The sequence below is a fragment of the Melitaea cinxia genome, chromosome 20 (genome assembly GCF_905220565.1).
Source record: "Melitaea cinxia chromosome 20, ilMelCinx1.1, whole genome shotgun sequence".
In the NCBI taxonomy this organism is placed as follows: domain Eukaryota; kingdom Metazoa; phylum Arthropoda; class Insecta; order Lepidoptera; family Nymphalidae; genus Melitaea; species Melitaea cinxia.
The window spans coordinates 12,377,501-12,395,912 of NC_059413.1; the positions used below are offsets into that span (position 1 = coordinate 12,377,501).

General features: G+C 32.5%; 1 protein-coding gene across 1 annotated transcript in view; it reads right to left on the bottom strand.

The window, feature by feature from the left end:
* Positions 1–1,539: 1,539 nt before the first annotated feature.
* The window catches only part of LOC123663548 (rhomboid-related protein 2), a 28,770-nt gene continuing 11,897 nt past the window's right edge, over positions 1,540–18,412 (bottom strand). Inside the window, exons 4-7 of the mRNA XM_045598222.1 lie at positions 4,622–4,862; positions 3,927–4,140; positions 3,348–3,498; positions 1,540–2,380 (exon numbers count right to left, since the gene is read on the bottom strand). Of these exons, the coding sequence (XP_045454178.1) occupies positions 2,235–2,380; positions 3,348–3,498; positions 3,927–4,140; positions 4,622–4,862 (752 nt within the window). The 3' untranslated portion in view covers positions 1,540–2,234. The remainder of the gene's footprint in view (positions 2,381–3,347; positions 3,499–3,926; positions 4,141–4,621; positions 4,863–18,412) is intronic.

The following is an 18,412-nucleotide window of genomic DNA, read 5'->3' on the forward strand; positions in this document are numbered from 1 at the left end:
CTATTATTTTTTATAGTTGACAGAGTTGTAAAAAAATTAACAATAAATTTGATTTAGGGAGCAACCATTATCGTATTGATCATTGCTGTCAAATTGTTCATTTATTAAGATTTTACAGATACAGCAATACAAATATTTATTTGTTGCTTAAAAATTTGAAACTATAATCATTTTATTTAATAATGTATCAAAATAGCACCGTAACGGTAAATAGTTTACAGTAATTTAAAACAAATGTATCTGACATATCTGACGATTTAAAGAAAAATGGCTCAGGGCCGGTTCTACCCGTTGTGGGTAAGATTATCCTGCATATAAGTCGCGAATAGACTTCAACAGCAGGAGGTAGAATAGGCCAAAAGAACCTGTTTCTTCTCAATTAATAAACTAGAACTTTTAAATTCACAATCACAAATAGAATATTGTGATCCGTCGAATAGCGTGATCAGGTGGCGGGTGAAACAGACCTTTAATAAACCTTATGACATACAAAATAGAGAGGAAAATCCAGTGAGAGCTGTCTACATAACGAACGAGGACACGGTCTTATACACAGGTCGGGCGACTACAGTGGTGGGGGTACGTTGGCTTAATGGTTTACAGCCGCCAGAGGCATGAAGATCGATACCTATCTCTGTTCTCGTTCTAGCTATCTCTGTTCTACAGAATCGCATTCTGTCTCTTTTTCTATCACAAATCACGCATTTATGTTTTAAAATATAAGCAATTACAATGAAATCACAAATCACGCATTTATGTTTTAAAATATAAGCAATTACAATGAAGCCTCACCACCGCATCACGTGACCGCACACAGCGATAGCAGTGACGTACAGCGGCGTTGGCGCGAACGAAAAGTTTTGACATTATAGTACTAATCTCTCAACATTGAAATTGGGCTTCGTTTCATGACTTATAATATAAGACCTTAAACGGGAATATTTGTGGCAAGTATGTCACAACATACAACTAATACATTTTTATGGAATACTGACAAAGCTAATATAAAATACCAAACAATATTTCCTATTCACTTTAATAAAAAACGTTTAATATTTATTTGATTATTATTATTTTCATTATAAAACCATGTGTATAATAATACTTGGTTTTAACTTTTATTTAATTCAATGAATTGTTTACTATAATGTTGCTACTTTTAAAAAAGATACAAAAATACTTCAATTACTTTTATACCAAATACATTAATCGTGTCTTTTTTTTTCATTTTCATCGAATTTCTACCTTTAAAAGGTATTTAATACTAATATCGGTTATGTAAAGTTAAAAAAAATATTAGTGCAGGTTATTTTAGCGGCACCTTTATGTACATACTAAAAACATAAAACAACCGCTATCAAACACTCTGGCGTAGAGGCGTGTGAAGGCGCTTAAACACCGACGGTTTGCGGGTTCGACTCCCGCTCGGGATGGATATTTGTATATATACAAATTTTTCTTTTCGTTTTGGATGTTTGTCCTCGTTGGTCTCCCCACCGAGAGCACGCTAAGCAGTCAGTCCCGTTTGTTATCATAAACACCTGATAGTTATCTTTACTCATAGTAGGGATATATTCCAACCCTTCTCCTACATGAATAGGCCTATGCCCAGCACTGGGATGGTACAGGCTGAACAGAAAACATAAAAATAACCTGCACCCCTGTTCAAATCACAATATTTTTTTTGTAATAAAATTACTTATTAAATTCATGTTGAGTAATTCAAGGACAAAATTTTTACAAAATCATAATTTACCTTACTATGCTCCTGTCTGTTCTTCGAGAGAACGTTTAAACATTTGCAAATTGTTTTTTTTTTTTTAATTTTTTTAGAATTATATTTTAAATACAATAAAATACAAAAATAGATATGTAGGCTCAAGAGAAGGCTTAATTATACAATTAAAACGATTATGCATTTAAAATGTAACAATAGAAATAAATACAACCGACACACACAACTATATCTAACAATTTCATACATTTTTATATAATACAAATTTTTTCATACTGTTGTTTTCGGTACTGATCCCAGAATCCCAAAAGAAGACTTAACAAATCTCTTTAAAAAATACATCTTTTGTTGAAATTATCTGACTGATTAAGTTAGAATATTTTTAACGTACCATCCAAAGACTGCAATTATTTAAAAAACATTTTCTTTACAACACAAAGGAATTACTCTTATAACGAAGACTAAAATATATGGCCCCCAATTTTAATACATAACTAAATCATAGGAAATGCGATTTCCAGAAAATATTTGCTAAGATACCCGCTATCATGAGAGAGAAGTAGATAACGACTGCCGCCCACCATAGCCGCTTCTCCCATTTACGTTTTTCTAAGTTACGAAGGACACCGATACCCACAAGTAGCCCTGAAACATACGACAATTTTTTTTTTAATAATTTAGTCGTTGAATTCTGAAATTAAAAAAACTGTTAAGATTTTTTGGGAAACAAATTAACGGTAAATTCCATATTTGATAGTAAAAGCCAATAAACTTTCCACTATTTTATATATTTGCCGGGCTATTTTTGTCGGGAATTCTTTTGTCTATCTAATATTCGGTACGGTTGGAAGCGTCATAGTAACGAAGAATATACAATTTCCAGCAAATATCCTGTCATAAGTCTTAAAATTAGCTCAATAATTAGAAATATTTAAGTTATCCTACAATTAATAATAACCCCCTCTCTTCCCGTGGGTGTCGTAAGAGGCGACTAAGGGATAGCACAGTTCCGCTACCACCTTGGAACTTAAAAAGCCGACCGATGGCGGGATAGCCATCCAACTGCTGGCTTTGAAATACACATGCCGAAGACGGGTAGCAGCGTCTTCGGTGCGACAAAGCCAGAAGTACTGCGGTCACCAACCCGCCTGCCCAGCGTGGTGACTATGGGCAAAACACATGAGTTCACGTTATTTTTGGCGTAAACTTGTGAAGGCCTATGTTCAGCAGTGGACTGTATAGGCTGTAATGATGTAATGATGATAATAATAACAATACCCTTTACTGTACACAAAACGGCGAAAGTGTCATTAGCTAGCTAAACAATAACCCGGGGGATTAAATTCCAACGCATTTTTATAGAAGATACCCAAAAGTTTAATATTTTTAGAAGATACCCAAACTTTGAACTTATTGGCTGTTGCAGAACAGTTATCATCAGATCCATGAAGTGGAAAGTTGTATTTAACATACCGACAACAGCTCCACCAGCTAAACAATAATGTGGAGGATTGAGGTCCAACCAATATTTATACAAGATACCCCGGCGTTTAATAGCTATTGCAGAAAAGTACCATCTAATTTGTAAATAGAAACTTTGTACTCAATATACCGGCAACAGCGCCACCCAAGTGCGCCATATATCCAATATTCTGCTGGAGACTCCCCCAGTAGCGATCATACACAGCTGTTCCAACGTCCACCGCCGCCAGTAGCAGAAATACTAGCAGTTGTATTATTGCGAATTCCATTTCCGCCCAATTCTGTGATCGAATAAGAATGATAATTTCAGGGTCTATACAAAAGGTAATATAAGAAACAACATAGTTTGCAACATAGTTGTTCTAAGGCATTAAGAAATAATCATTCAAATACAAGCAGTTATTTAAGTTCAGTTATAAACCTATCTTATATCTAAATTACTGGAATCTATCTGCAAAACAGTTTGGGGGTCTGAACAGGGCGGGACTGTACTTCACACATGGGTTTTTGTTTTACAAAGCTCAGATCCGTCTTCGTGTATTATAGATCATTCTAAGATTATTTCTTCAAGTAGGTTTACTAGCGTAAATTAGCTATAACTTTTCATTTTGTCTCTCCTATTATTCTCTTAAAAACATCGATTAGAAAATATAGCAACCAAGCTAGAATTTTGAAGTAATATCTGGGTATTATAGCCAATCTAACTTACCATAATAATAGTTGCAATATGAGCCGTGATAAGGGCGTAGACCCCACCAGACGCTCCGGCTAAGTAAACTTTCGGTTCAGTGAGACTAGTCGCCATTGAACCAGCCACTACACCGGCGAAATACACTAGCACCACTCGCCACCATCGATGCACCATTTCGAGCGGTACGCCCAGGAACAATTGCACCAGTAAATTGACTAGTAGATGAACTACGCTAAAATTAAGCAAATGACAAGTTATTATAATTACTGAATAATGGATTTATTACGGATTATTGTACCATATTATAACTATACAGAAAGTTTAAAATCATCACTTTTATGCATAAATACAATAAGAAAAAGAGTAAGGAGTCTAGATTTAATATAAAAACTGTTACTCTTCAATTTTTTACATCGACATTGCCTGTCCGCTGAAACAGATACGCATTCTTTGCAGGATATTTTTTTTGGAAAATATATTTCGAATCATAGTGTATTGATCCAAAATTAAAATGTATGACTATCGCTAGATATATATCTTTAAGTTTTCATGTTCACAATTAAAAATATCGTTCAAAATCGGGTAGACCCGTAACCATAGCTATGCAGTAACTCTTTTAATTGATAATATTTTTAGATTAATTATTAAAAATATATTTTGGATCATGGTGTACCAATCTTAATTAAAATAAATAATTAGATCATCGAACTCACCCAACATGAACCAACATGTAGGTCAAGAACCGCCATGCCTCCTGCCTCTTATGGGGGTTGTATATAAATATCTGCGCGATTGGCCCCGTCGCGTCAGTCTTCCCTTGGGTCGCATCATAAACGAACAGTACGATTTCGATAATCGAAATCAATATCATACAGATGGCAGGCGGCCAGCATGTGTACTCCTCTTCGTAGGTACCGTCTGTGTATACGAATATACCTTTTCTATGGTGGTGGACTGTTTAACGCAACACAAAACGGGAAGGGAAAAGGGGTAGGCCACATACATATAAATGAATTCGATTTTTTTATTTTTTTTTTAATTCATATCATAAATAAAAAATATTTAAAATATAGATTTTTATTAATCATGGTATTATTACCGGTTTTTTATATATATTTTTTACCGGTTTATAAATAGATACCAAAAACAAGAATGGAGCACGCGATGTCAGTGTGACAACACGTACAGGATGTATTAAGTCAATTAAATTGTCGCGTGTTGAAAGCGCACATTGTCGTTAACAATGTAATAGGGATGCAAATTACGATACAATAGACGTTGTCAAAAATTATCGATAAAAATAGATTTAGATTTAATTTTCACAAGTTAAAAAATCGACATTGTTGTTTTATTTTTTATATTTGGAACAAAGGGTAAACAAAAACAACATTAGGATAGGGTTGGGAGAGAAAAGAAAAAAAATACATCGTTAGTATCATATGCATTTGTTAGTTATGTTAATGTACTACCTATCTACAATATATAAGGCATATGCAATTATCAATATCACCAATGAAATAGTTTTAAACATAGATTCTAAAAATAGTATCTAAATTTCATGCCACTCTTGCTATTTTTTAAATATCTTTTGTAGATGCTTTAAAAATACGTTTCAACATAGACGTTAAATTCAACAAACAATACAATGCTAAAAATATATAATATAACAATAAAGAATTTATAATAAACTATATAATTTGATTTTATATACGTTTCAAAAGTTATCTATCAGTCAATCATTTTTTGTTTAACTTTTATTTAAAAGTACGTTCAGTATTACCCTCGAACGTAATTATAATTTTCATTATATGCAAATAAAAATTTATATTATTCGATCTCTAATTGATATAACATTTTAAATATATGTCATCGATTAAACCATCCATAAAAAAAACAAATAGTGCACATTCTATTTAATTATTTAATAAATAACCTATAGAATTATTATACTAGTATATATTTTTACCACACACATATAAAGCTACCACACCATGTACTATTACTAATACCCGCCACCTTTGACCATGAGCTCTGACAGTCAAACAAATGAGATTATATGATTGAGGTAAACCATGCAGTGATAAAGATTCAAGGTCATGTTTACATAACAATGCTATTATTTCTCGTTACACTGATTATATAAAAGAAAAAAAAATGGCCATTAAAAACTGGTCATTAAAAAAAAATAGCCATCAAAAAAAGAAAAAAAAAACAGTGTTACTTCAGCCAAGTTTAACAAGCTTAATTACGACTACCTGCAACTTTTAGAGCTTCTCGTTGTTAGCTTTCCAGTTCAATTAAACCATACTTCAATGTTACGCCACTTGGGTAGAAACCTAAGAATTTTTAACGCAAGCTAATTCGGACACTAATAATTTTAAACTGAATGATACAGTCGTTGAAATTTGTTTAATTATTATTAAAATATAAAAAAATACCTAAGTTTTAAAGTTTAAATACATATATTTTTCGAGAAAAGAAATTGTTTTTCAAGGTGTTATGTTTATCCAAATTCAATTATTACACATCAAGTACACCTAAACCAGTGGCGTAGCGATGTGGGGGCAAGCGCTTTTAGCTTTTTTCTAATAATTTGCTATCTCTGTATTCTCTTACGTTTAGTAACCAGAATTATTTTACCTCTAGTAATGTTCAAGGCAACTGTTTAGTCATAAATTGCTGTAGCCTTGATGTCTCGTACTATAAACTTCTTCAATAAACGGACTTTTTAATAATGAAAGAAGTAAACAAAATCTTTTAGTTTTATTAATACAAATCAGATTAATAATACTCATGAAAATAGAAAACAGTTTGTGAAGAAACAGCTAGTATGTGACAATGTGGTATATCCTAATTTAGCACAATTTAAAACCATTGAAAGAACACAAATTGAAATAACACTTGGTCACTATAAATTTAAAGAGTATAGATATTCATATGACAATAAGAAAAGGACTTTTGCATATGTGTGTAATATTAAAAGTAACGAACCAATATCTTACCAAAATATTCCTTAACATTTTTGATTTTTTCCGAAATTTTTTTCAAACAACTTTTCATAAAGACATTTTTGTCTAAACGTTCACTAATTTTATATAACGTATCAATCCTTTTGCACGTCTTGAACCACATTTCACTAACCAACAATAACTTATAAATATAGTTAATTATAACATTTTAAAAACGTTATTTTAATCACTTCAAACATCTGATTACCGAGTATTTACACAACAAGACACTGGAATTTTACAGTTCTAAAATCATTTTATACAATTTCCTGAACTGAAACGTCCACTCGATGAGTTACAGAATAAAAGACTGTTAATGTCTAATGCCGGACAAACGTGCAGCACAAATGCAAGGATTAGTCGCGAACGGCGCCTCTGGACTTCTAATGCGTTTAGCGACAAATGTAATTGCAATTTCTCGAATGGTAACGGTGCTATCCAAGAGCGAGCCAATTAAAACAAAATTAATCTTAATTTGTAATCAAATTTTCAAAATCCTAAATAAATTTAAAAAATTCGTATTCTATGTAATGAACGTAATAAAACTAACTAACTACCAATATCAACATCACTAACAGTATCAACAGTTTATCAAAACATACGTACAGGTGAGTTGATAACGAACTTATGAAAGCTTTATGAAACGTGCCATACCAGTGCAGTGGTGACATGTTCAATCTGTAAACACTTATCACCGCTACGTCCTACGTTGACAACAAATTGATAGACACGAATTAAAAAAAAAACTTGTAACAGAAATTAAAAAAAAAAAACAATCTTTACCAAGCTAGTTTGATAGTAGAGTATTCTGGTTAATTAACGGAAGCCTTCTTGCTAACCCAATTTATTTAGTAAAAGATAAAAAAATACCTGAGTGTAAATAAAAATTCTACCTAAAGTTGCGTATTTCTATTATTACTGCTAAATTTGCACTACACTTCAAAAATGCCGCCTGCCTATTATCATTGCATTTCACTTAATTCCTTGTTGAAAACCCTGATATTGCAGTCAATTTAATTATTCAAGACTCAATCCTACTGAGGTGGGCATTGGCAATCTTTACCCCCCTCATAACACCAACTTTCTAGCCACACCTATGCATTTTATATATACACACACACATCTTCATTGACTACATGTTTAAATAATTCTAATTTCAAAACCGATTTAATTACATTCGCGACCACAACATCCCGCTTGAAGCTTGAAGGTTTGCTTACATAACGTTGTAATTTTATATTTTACCTGTTTTATCTTTGCCTTGCACGTTTAGTTGTCGGTCCCGGTTGTTATCATATAGACCTGATAGCGATAGGGAATATATTCTCCAACCCGCATTAGACCAGCGTGGTGGATTAAGCTCCGACCTTCCTCCCACATGGAGAAACAGGCCTTGGCCAGCAGTGGGATGTTGTAAGCTGAATCGTAACAACGTATGTTATGTCATAGAGACACTTGTCTGCTATCTGAGCAATTCTGTTTGTGTTATATGTATCCGGGTACCCTAAGCAGGATGTGAGTCTTTTTACTGCCATTAATTCAAATTCAATCTTCTATTATTATTATTTTTAACTAAATGACGTCAACTGTTCCTATTGTGCTCCTAGATCTTGTCCAAAATGATTTGTAGATAGTTAATAATTGTGTTTGCTCGCAAGAGAAAAAAAATAGACTTCAATTACAAAGACAGCTAATACAACGTAGGTATAAGTAAATAATAATCAATTAAATACGCATCATTAAGGATAACCCAAAAAGTACTAATACACACACAAGACAAGCAGTTTTCAATTAAGAAAACAATCATCGAAATCGGTAAGCCAAGTAACAAGTTTTGAGGATATAACACTTAAAAAAATACAGTCGAATTGAGAACCTTCTCCTTTTTCAAAGACGGTTAAAAATCAAACGACCTTGATGATATATTTTTGGCAGAGTGTTGCATAACACCGATCCCCCCAATTACCTAATGTATACAACAGACTAAATGGGAAATGTGGCATTATGTCGTTGCTCGAACAACATAAGCAGGTGTAAATGACCTAGTTCGACCTCTCAATATGTAAGAAGTATAGAACTGTAATTAATTACTACACCGCGTCGGTGTAACGGTCACAGCACTGGTTTGTGGCTGTTGCGCTGGCGGTTGCAAGTTCGATCCTCGCACATGGCAAACATTTGTATTGGTCATACAGATGTTTGCCGTGGTCTAGGTGTTAGTGCAGTCCTTGTGGGTTTCCCCACCGTGCCTCGGGAGAGCACGTAAAGATGGCAAGTCCAAGTTAAAGTCAACGAAGGTAATCTATCATTATATAAAGGTGAATATTTACTTCTTTAAAATGTAACAATTAATAACCACAACGTTACGATATTTATATAAATACTATAATCTATTTATAATCTTTATCAATTATTATTTACTCACAGCAAGGTCGTGTTGATAAAAATAATTACTATGATAAATAATTCTTTGTAGCAAATGACATATATAATCTTGATAAATAAATATAATGTTATTAGAATTACATAACGAGTTTATATAAGACTAAAAAAATTGACTTACTTCTTTATTTACTTCTTTTTTACGTGCCTTTAATCTTTATAACGTTGTAACTAGAATAAAACTTGTACAACAAAATCTTTAATTCTTTGTAAATAAAAAATTGCAACAAATAAGTCACTTGTGTTATCTCTACATTTCCACGGAATTCGCTCATCTAATCTTCACAATCAATTAGGTTCGATATGTATCTTTGAATGAGTAATAATGAGTAAACCCTCGTATATATCGGCGTAGTACCTATTGAGCAGTTCCATCACTCATAAGGGCACACGGGGCCCATATCCCTAACCTCACTAAGGAATGGGAAATACAACTTATATTTCGACTTAAGATGAAACTTTAAAAACGGCTGCAATTTTTCAAAAAATAGAAATTCCTTTAATCCTCATTATACGACATATATAATTATCAGAATGTTCAATTTAAATAGTCATTCAAGTTTTTCAATCTTTCAGCGCACTTTTTTTCGTTTTTCATTCTTTCGGAACCTTCCACAATAATTTAAAAAAGGCGAATTAAATCGGTCAAGTAGCTAAAGTTATGGCTTAACTATTACAAATAGACTTATTTTTTTAATAAAAATATTTGCCATAATATAAACCTTCTTTTTTATATACGCTTTATTGTACACCAAAAACAGAAATGATACATAGCAACAAGTACAAAGGGCGGCCTTATCGCTAAAAAGCGATCTCTTCCAGGCAACCTTAGGGCAAAGGAAATGGTCTAGCATCAGCATAGGGGTGGTACCTTTCAAATAAGTATTCTGATTAAATTTTAAAAATTTAAATATTCTACTATTTAGGGTTCCAAAAATATAGAACTTTGCGATACATTAATGGTCAAAGTAAGAACGGAGCCTGTAATAGTAGATTTATTGATGTGTTTTTTTTTAATACAAACAATTTTGTCGAATGTTATAATACCCTTTAAGGTGATGTGGACACTACTTAAGAATTCGAGTGTTAACCACAAATGACAGAACGATAAAGATACTGACTCAATGCAGTTATGGAGATGTTAAAATTAGCTTGTTTAAAAAAACAATACTTTTCAGCTTTATAATAACAGTATTGACGTATCAACTGACGGTACACGTACACACATACACATAAAGTATCAATGTCTATATACGTTTTCAAAGTACTGTATATCATTGTACGCTACTCTATATTACTACACGTACACATACATACATACTTGCACATATATTTACGTGGCTTTAATATTTTACTGTACAAAATTTATTAAGTTTTATTAATGAAAAACTAACGGATAGGATTCCTTTGAGATGCACCATTCACTGGCTTTTGGTTCGCTGGATTTTTGACTAACACCAAGTATGAATGGAAATTATTCTGTCCCATTGGATAAACTCTTCTGTTCGTTCTTCTGTCATGTGAAACTAAAATACATTCCGATTTTAGTTAATCATGCAATGTAACTTTTTTTTCTTTTTCTACGTTAGTCACCGATAGTTCCGTATTTGTTCTTATCAAATCTGATTATATTTAAAAAATTTACGAGCGATCCACACCGTTTACGTATCAATTTAGTAAAAATTAAAGACTCAGCAAAAAGATATTATTTAAATACAATTCAAATTGAACGTTTTAAATTATATCATCTATAATAGAATGTGTATTGTAAAATCAAGTTATACTAAACAATCGATACAAATAAATAAAATTGGAGTGTCTTTTGTAATATTAAAATAACCGCTTTTTACTAAATGTATATGGATGTATACACGGTGCATATATAAAAATAATATCTTTTACAATTTCTGAGTGGCTAGGCATTAAAGAATATAGCCACCTCATCTCTTCCTGTGGGTATCGTAAGAGGCAACTAAGGGATATAATACAGTTCCACTACCACCTTGGAACTAAAAAAGTCGACCGGTGGCGGGATATCCATCCAACTGCTGGCTTTGAAATACACAGGCCGAAGACGGGCAGCAGCGTCTTCGGTGCGACAAAGCCAGCCCTGCGGTCACCAACCCGCCTGCCCAGCGTGGTGACTACGGGCAAAACACATGAGTTCACGTTATTTTTGGCGTAATCTTGTGGAGGCCTATGTCCAGCAGTGGACTGTATAGACTGTAATGATGTAATGATGACTAAATGCATATGGATGTATACAGTATAAATATACAAAAATAACATTTTTTATAATTTTTGTCTGTCTGTCTTACTGTTTGTTTCGGCTAATCTCTGAAACGGCTGGATCGATTTTGACGGGACTTTCACTGGCCGATAGCTGATGTAATAAGGAGTAAGTTAGGCTACTTTTATTTTAGAACTTTATTTATTTTATAACTCTGCGAACTGAACAATAACTTTTTTGTTAAATTCCACGCAGACGAAGTCGCGGGCACGTCTAGTATGTACATATAATGTATGTGCCTATGTATTAAACAAAGAGGTTGAATTAAAAATATATTTTTTAAATTGGTATTAAGTTTAATAACTTAATCTTTATTAAACTGTGTTTAACATGAATCAACTGCTTTATTTCAGTGGTGACGAAAGTTTTACGATTACAAGTTCAATTCATGATCGTAATGAATTTTTATACTCGTAGTAAAATATGAATTTCTGGGTGCATAGCTTAGGAAAATACTTTTTTATACTTTTTAATATCTGTACTATTTTATTTTTTAGTTAAGCATTAGTTAGAGTCTTAAAAAAAAACTGAGCACAATTTTTGTTGTTGGTATGAACATTATCACACAGGTCGAAGACTTCATCATCTTCGGTGCGACAAAGCCAGCCCCGCGGTCACCAACCCGCCTGCCCAGCGTGGTGACTATGGGCAAAACACATGAGTTCACGCCATTTTCGGCGCGGACTTGTGGATTGCCTATGTCCAGCAGTGGACTGCGATAGGCTGAAGTGATGATGAGAATTATCCGTGGAGCAAAGTAGCGAATTAGGCTTTCTATGTAAGATAAGAGATAGCTTACGGAGAAAAAGGATTTTAATAGTTTAAGGATATTTACAGGTTGTTTTAAGTTTAGTTCAACGGTTAGTATTGCAACAGCAAATATTTATAAAACAAGATGACTAAAAAATGTGTTGAGAAAAATCATTAACGACCTTATAATGAGTATTGTCGTAAAGTAATAGACGAGGCGTAAGATACAAACGTAAGATGTGTAAAACGGTCATCGACCCTTAACGACACAACAGTATATTGACAAGTATTACCTATTTTAATTTTTTAAGCGTCTAAAGTGGTAAAGTAGAGAAAGCCTGATGATAAGCGGTTACCGACCAAGCATGTTGTGATTCTACCTCCGTAAAGTAAAAGGAATTTACATTACACGCATCGTCTTTAGAGCCATGTCGAACGTAACGTCACTGGTTTGCCAAAAGCATGATCAATTACAGAAAGGATCGTACAAGAAATGTCTCAAAATCTAATCTTAAAGAAGACAAATTACTACCATTCTTACGACAGAGTACTATTATAGGACAAGTATATTTATTGAATTATAAATGAAAATTATATACCAAATAATTAAAAAAAAAAAAACAAAAAACCCGCCTGCGTGAAGAACAACTAATAGAAAATCAACTGAAAAAGCTGGAACAAGATAAAAATTCAATATGTACACAAAGTCAGCGAAATAAATAGAAACAATATTAAACATTTTGTGCTGTACATTTAAAATATATTACTACGGTAGTCCTTCGAAACTTTATGTAACGTCGTACATAACATGCAGTCGGAGACATGCACAAAGAGAGAATGATTTGACTTATCCTTCAATGTCATGCCTCCGACTGCATATTATCTACGACGTTACATAAAGTTTCGAAGGACTACCGTATTAATATATTTTAAATGTACAGCACAAAATGTTTAATATTGTTTCTATTTATTTCGCTGACTTTGTGTGCATATTGAATTTTTATCTTGTTCCAGCTTTTTCAGTTGATTTTCTATTAGTTGTTCTTCACGCAGGCGGGATTTTTGTTTTTTTTTTTTTTTTTAATTATTATTTTATTTGTCTTTTTAGTCAGACAAATTACGTAATCGGTTCAATTCATTAAAACAGTTTACATCATGTGGTTGATTAAGTAATTTTTTAGGGTCAAGAGAACTGATAGCAAGCCCGAAGAAAGATCTCACTCTGCTCAAAGCAAAGTAAGCCTGACTTTTAGCAAATAGGTGACTGCTTAAGTCAACAACTATTAGTTTTAATATAATGAAATTATTATTAAAATTATTTGTTTGTATTTGGTATTATGTATTTGTTATTGATTTTATTAATGTAATTGTAAATTGGTGTGACATTTATTAATTTTTATTTGTAATTTTAATTGTATGTTTTTTTTAACCATTGTATTTTATTAGAAAGGCTACACCCCGAAGTTGATCGTCGCCTAGGAGGCGAGTTTGGCATGGCATAGGCGTGGGAAAGAGCAATATCCACATTTTTTAAACTTTAATATTGTATTTCTTTATTAGTATTACGGTAATAATAAACATGATATACCTTTTTAAAATCCTTGTATTGTGCCCTTCAATTTGATACCCATATTGTAGTATTCGAGAAAAAAAATTTTTTTTCATTAACTACAATGGCTTCGCGCAGCCGCCATGTTTGATTTTATTTTTAATGTCACCTATCTAAGAACACTTGGGCAGCTAAGACGAACCTAACGATACCTCAATTATGTAAATCCGTTCAGTGGTTCTGGAAATATGAGGTAGTAAAGAATATTACATACAAATATACTACAAGATACGCGCGAAAAACATAACCCTTCCTTGGCAGTCGGGTAATAATACAACTTTAACTTTTTTGCCAGGTTTGGACAAAAAAAAAATACACAGTTTTTTTTAAAAGTATAACTGCGGTTTTGTCTTGTGCGTGTCAAAATGTGTTGGCGATTCATCTCTCCAAATCTACATTCCGAATCACAGGTACATTCATTTTAACTAATCAATTATAAAATACTAGCGACCCGCCCCGACTTCACACGGTTCCAAAAACTTTTAGTGTTCCCTTACTATATTATGCATTTATTATACATATTAAATTTTACTCTAGAATCACTCTATTTACTTAAGAAAACTGCATCAAAATCCGTTGTGTAGTTTTAAAGATATAAAATACGATTTTAAGACACTCGCGGGACAATTTTCTGACCGTTTGTAACCGTTTCTGACCGTTTATCTATAATATAAAAATGAGTCGCTGAATGTGTTGCTAAGCGCAAAACTCGAGAACGGTTGGACCGATTTGGCTAATTCTTTTTTTAAAATATTCCTTGAAGTACGAGGATGGTTCTTACGGAGAGAAAAATTCTAAAAAAAAAATAATTTTAAATTTCCTGAAAAAGTCTAAAAACAACACTTTTCTATAGTCCCATACAAAAGATTTGTGATAATACTTAAAAGTCAATTTGAACTTTAATACCATACGATAAAGTTTGTGTTAGGCGATACGAAGTTCGCCGGGTCAGCTAGTTTTAGAATAATTGTGTTTGCTAGCAAACGAAAATACCGACTTCAACTACATCGACAAGTAATACAACGCAATTAGAGGAAAAAGATTAAAAAACGCACTAGTCGCCACTACGATAAGATTTCCTTCGATTTCTCTGGGATCCCATCATCAGATCCTGGTTTCCTTACCAAGGCCACCACCCTTGGGATATCTTCTTTCTAACAAAAAATAGTCAGTAAAATCGGTTCATAACGACGAAGTTATCCCCGAACAAATAAAAAATAATTGTGTTTGCAAGCAAACGAAGAAAAACCGACTTCAATTATATCGAGAAGTAGTACAACGTAGTTAGACTAAAAAATAGTCAAGTAAATACGCATTATCAAAGTTTACTCCAAAAGTTGTAATTGGATCTCGATGAAATTTAAATGTGACCACATGATAAACACCGGCTTTCAATTAAATTAAAAATCATCAAAATCGGTACACCCAGTAAAAAGTTATGCGGATTTTCGAGAGTTTCCCTCGATTTCTCTGGGATCCCATCATCAGATCCTAGTTTCCTTATCATGGTACCAAACTAGAGATATCTCCTTTCCAACAAAAAAAGAATTATCGAAATCGGTCCATAAACGACGAAGTTATCCCCGAACATACATAAAAAAACATATATACGGTCGAGTTGAGTAACCGCCTCCTTTTTTTCGAAGTCGGTTAAAAATATACCTATATATACCGTCGAATTGAGAAACCTCCTTTTTTGAAGTCGATTAAAAATGCTCAGAATCTTATAGCCCATTCTACATGGCACGTCTAAGTCATAACTCAAGGAGAGCTAATTATCAAAAGTAATGTTTTTATTTATGTACTGTGTGGTTATTTACCTTGGTGATATACGTATGAGTGTACCTACATACAAATTCTTTATCTGTGATAACGGTAAGTGATTCATCATGTCCAACCAAGGTCGGAGTAAGGAAAAATTGTTTTAAAACAGTATAATACTCAATTATAATATATTACGTGTACAGAATTTGACAGTTTTTTTCGTTCTGTATTTATATAATTATTATTAAATACGATATTTTATATCAATTTAAATTCACTTTTACTTTCTCATAATACCAAATGGCTATAAAGAATCTTTTACAATAATATGTACATTTTCATATCGAATAATTTAATAATATCAATTTTTTGAAGAAATGGCCAGCTTGAACACTACTTATATGTACTAGGCAGTTTGTGATTCTCAGTTATTAGTTATTTGTATGTTGCAGTACTAAATAAATAATATATAAATAAATATAAACAGAAAAATAATTCATGAAAAAAAAATTAAGTATAATAATAAATATACAAATACATGAATTGCTAAGATGTGTTAGTGATTATTGTAGATAGTCCTAAGATAAGACATTTTATTTAACTTCCAAAAGACTTATTTTCTGTTCACTAAAACACAATTTTAACTTTTTGTTTTCTAATGTTTACGCGAATTTCACTATTTATAATGAAACATGTTGGTGAGTGTGGTGGTGTGACCAGAGCTCCTGGGGGTTAAATTAAAATAAAAAAAAAATTCGGATTCAATAGCGGTTTATTAAGTTTTTTAGATGCCTGACGGATACTTTACAGCAACTATGGTCACGGCAGGACTAAAGTTGTTTGATTGTAATGAGTGAAATTTGCGTAAACATAAGAAAACAACATGAACCAGTACGGACTGGAAATCGCAACTAAAATTTTTATACAGTTCATTTTTAGCCAAACGTAATCACAAAATATAACGAAACATTGAATCATCACATCTTAACAATCAAATGCCCCGAAATACAACATCAAACTTTGCCCAGAATATTTCACATTTAGCAGGTCCATCAAAACTAATATAACTTACGCGCACGTGTGTAGCAAACAATAAGGCCAGAGTCATAGTATATAGTTAATAATCTCTTTGATGTTAACTGGATGAATAATAAATTATATTGATAGTATTTATCAAAGAGAATTATTGTTACTGTTTTAATACGAATAAATTACACACACTACTCTCTACTTATCGTTTCGTACTAAATCACCGTCTAAATCTTCCCTGAACTTCCACAAATATTTCAAGATCGAAATTAACCAAATCGGTCCAACCATCCTCGAGTTTTAGCGATACAAACGAACAGCAATAGATTATATATACATAGATAGATTAAAAATATATATTACACAAATAAGCGAACTCTTTGCTTTTCTATAGTATAAAAGTAACTTTAGATTCTCCAACATTTATACCAAAAGCTTTAGCACTCGGGTGCTCAAAATACTCATGCGGCCTAGACAGGCGAATTAATCATTGTATTATTTAAGTAACGAAACAGATAACGAAATCATATTGAAAATTATCTCTCTCAAGGCGTCTAGATGGCTCGCGTCTAAGATGATAAAAATTATCTATTTTTATTTGTCAATAAAAAAATATATAGTTTTTTTATAACATAATTATGATTAAATTGATTAATTGAAAGAGACGATATCGTATAATAAATTAATATCAAAGACTAAGTGACCGGGCGAAGTTCGTAGTAGCTCATCAATAAAAACAAAGTCAAATTTAATAATGGGCTAGGAACTTTTTTTCACGCAGAACGTGATCTATTACACTTACAGCCCCCCCATTTAAAGGAGCACAGTTAGGAATCGAACATCCTGTATACAAGGTATAGTGTGTACGATGAAATAATTAAAGAAATCGATAAAAGACTAGGAAAGCGAAAAGCGTGATAAGAGAATTCGTTTTACAACGTATTTAAAATAAAAGGCAATTAAATTAAATTGAACATAAAATAAATTAATTTATTATATTTTCCCTAAAGATTAAATTTAAAAACAAAAACGCACTCAAGGCTAAATTAAGCCAGCATTTATTTTCTATTATAGTAACTTTACTGTAATGTCACGTAAATTACGATAAGCGGTTTCGGAGCTAAATATAATAAGGCATTTGAAGTAAATAAGCCTTAATTATATATATTTTTATCCTGTACATTTAACTATCTGATTTGCCATGACATTGCTTGAGTTTAATAATGTACAATATTTATTTAGCCTACCTTAGGAATAGACAAGATTGCCGGTGTAGGCTGGATGAGGATTGCGGAAAACCGGGATATCTAGCGCCTTAGGCCTATGTCCAGCAGTGGACTGCAATAGGTTGAATTGACTGACTACTAGCAATAGACAACCGCGTGTCGTACTAAGCATATATATTTATTTAAAATCTATTATATAAAATTCTCGTGTCGCGGTGTTTGTAGTTAAACTCCATCGAAACGGCTTGACCGGCTCTCATGAAATTTTGTGTGCATATGGCATTGGGTATTGGGCATTGGGTAGGTCTGAGAATAAAACAACATCTATTTTTCATCCCCCTAAATGTTAAGGGTAGTCCACCCCTAAAAATTTTTTTTAATTTTTT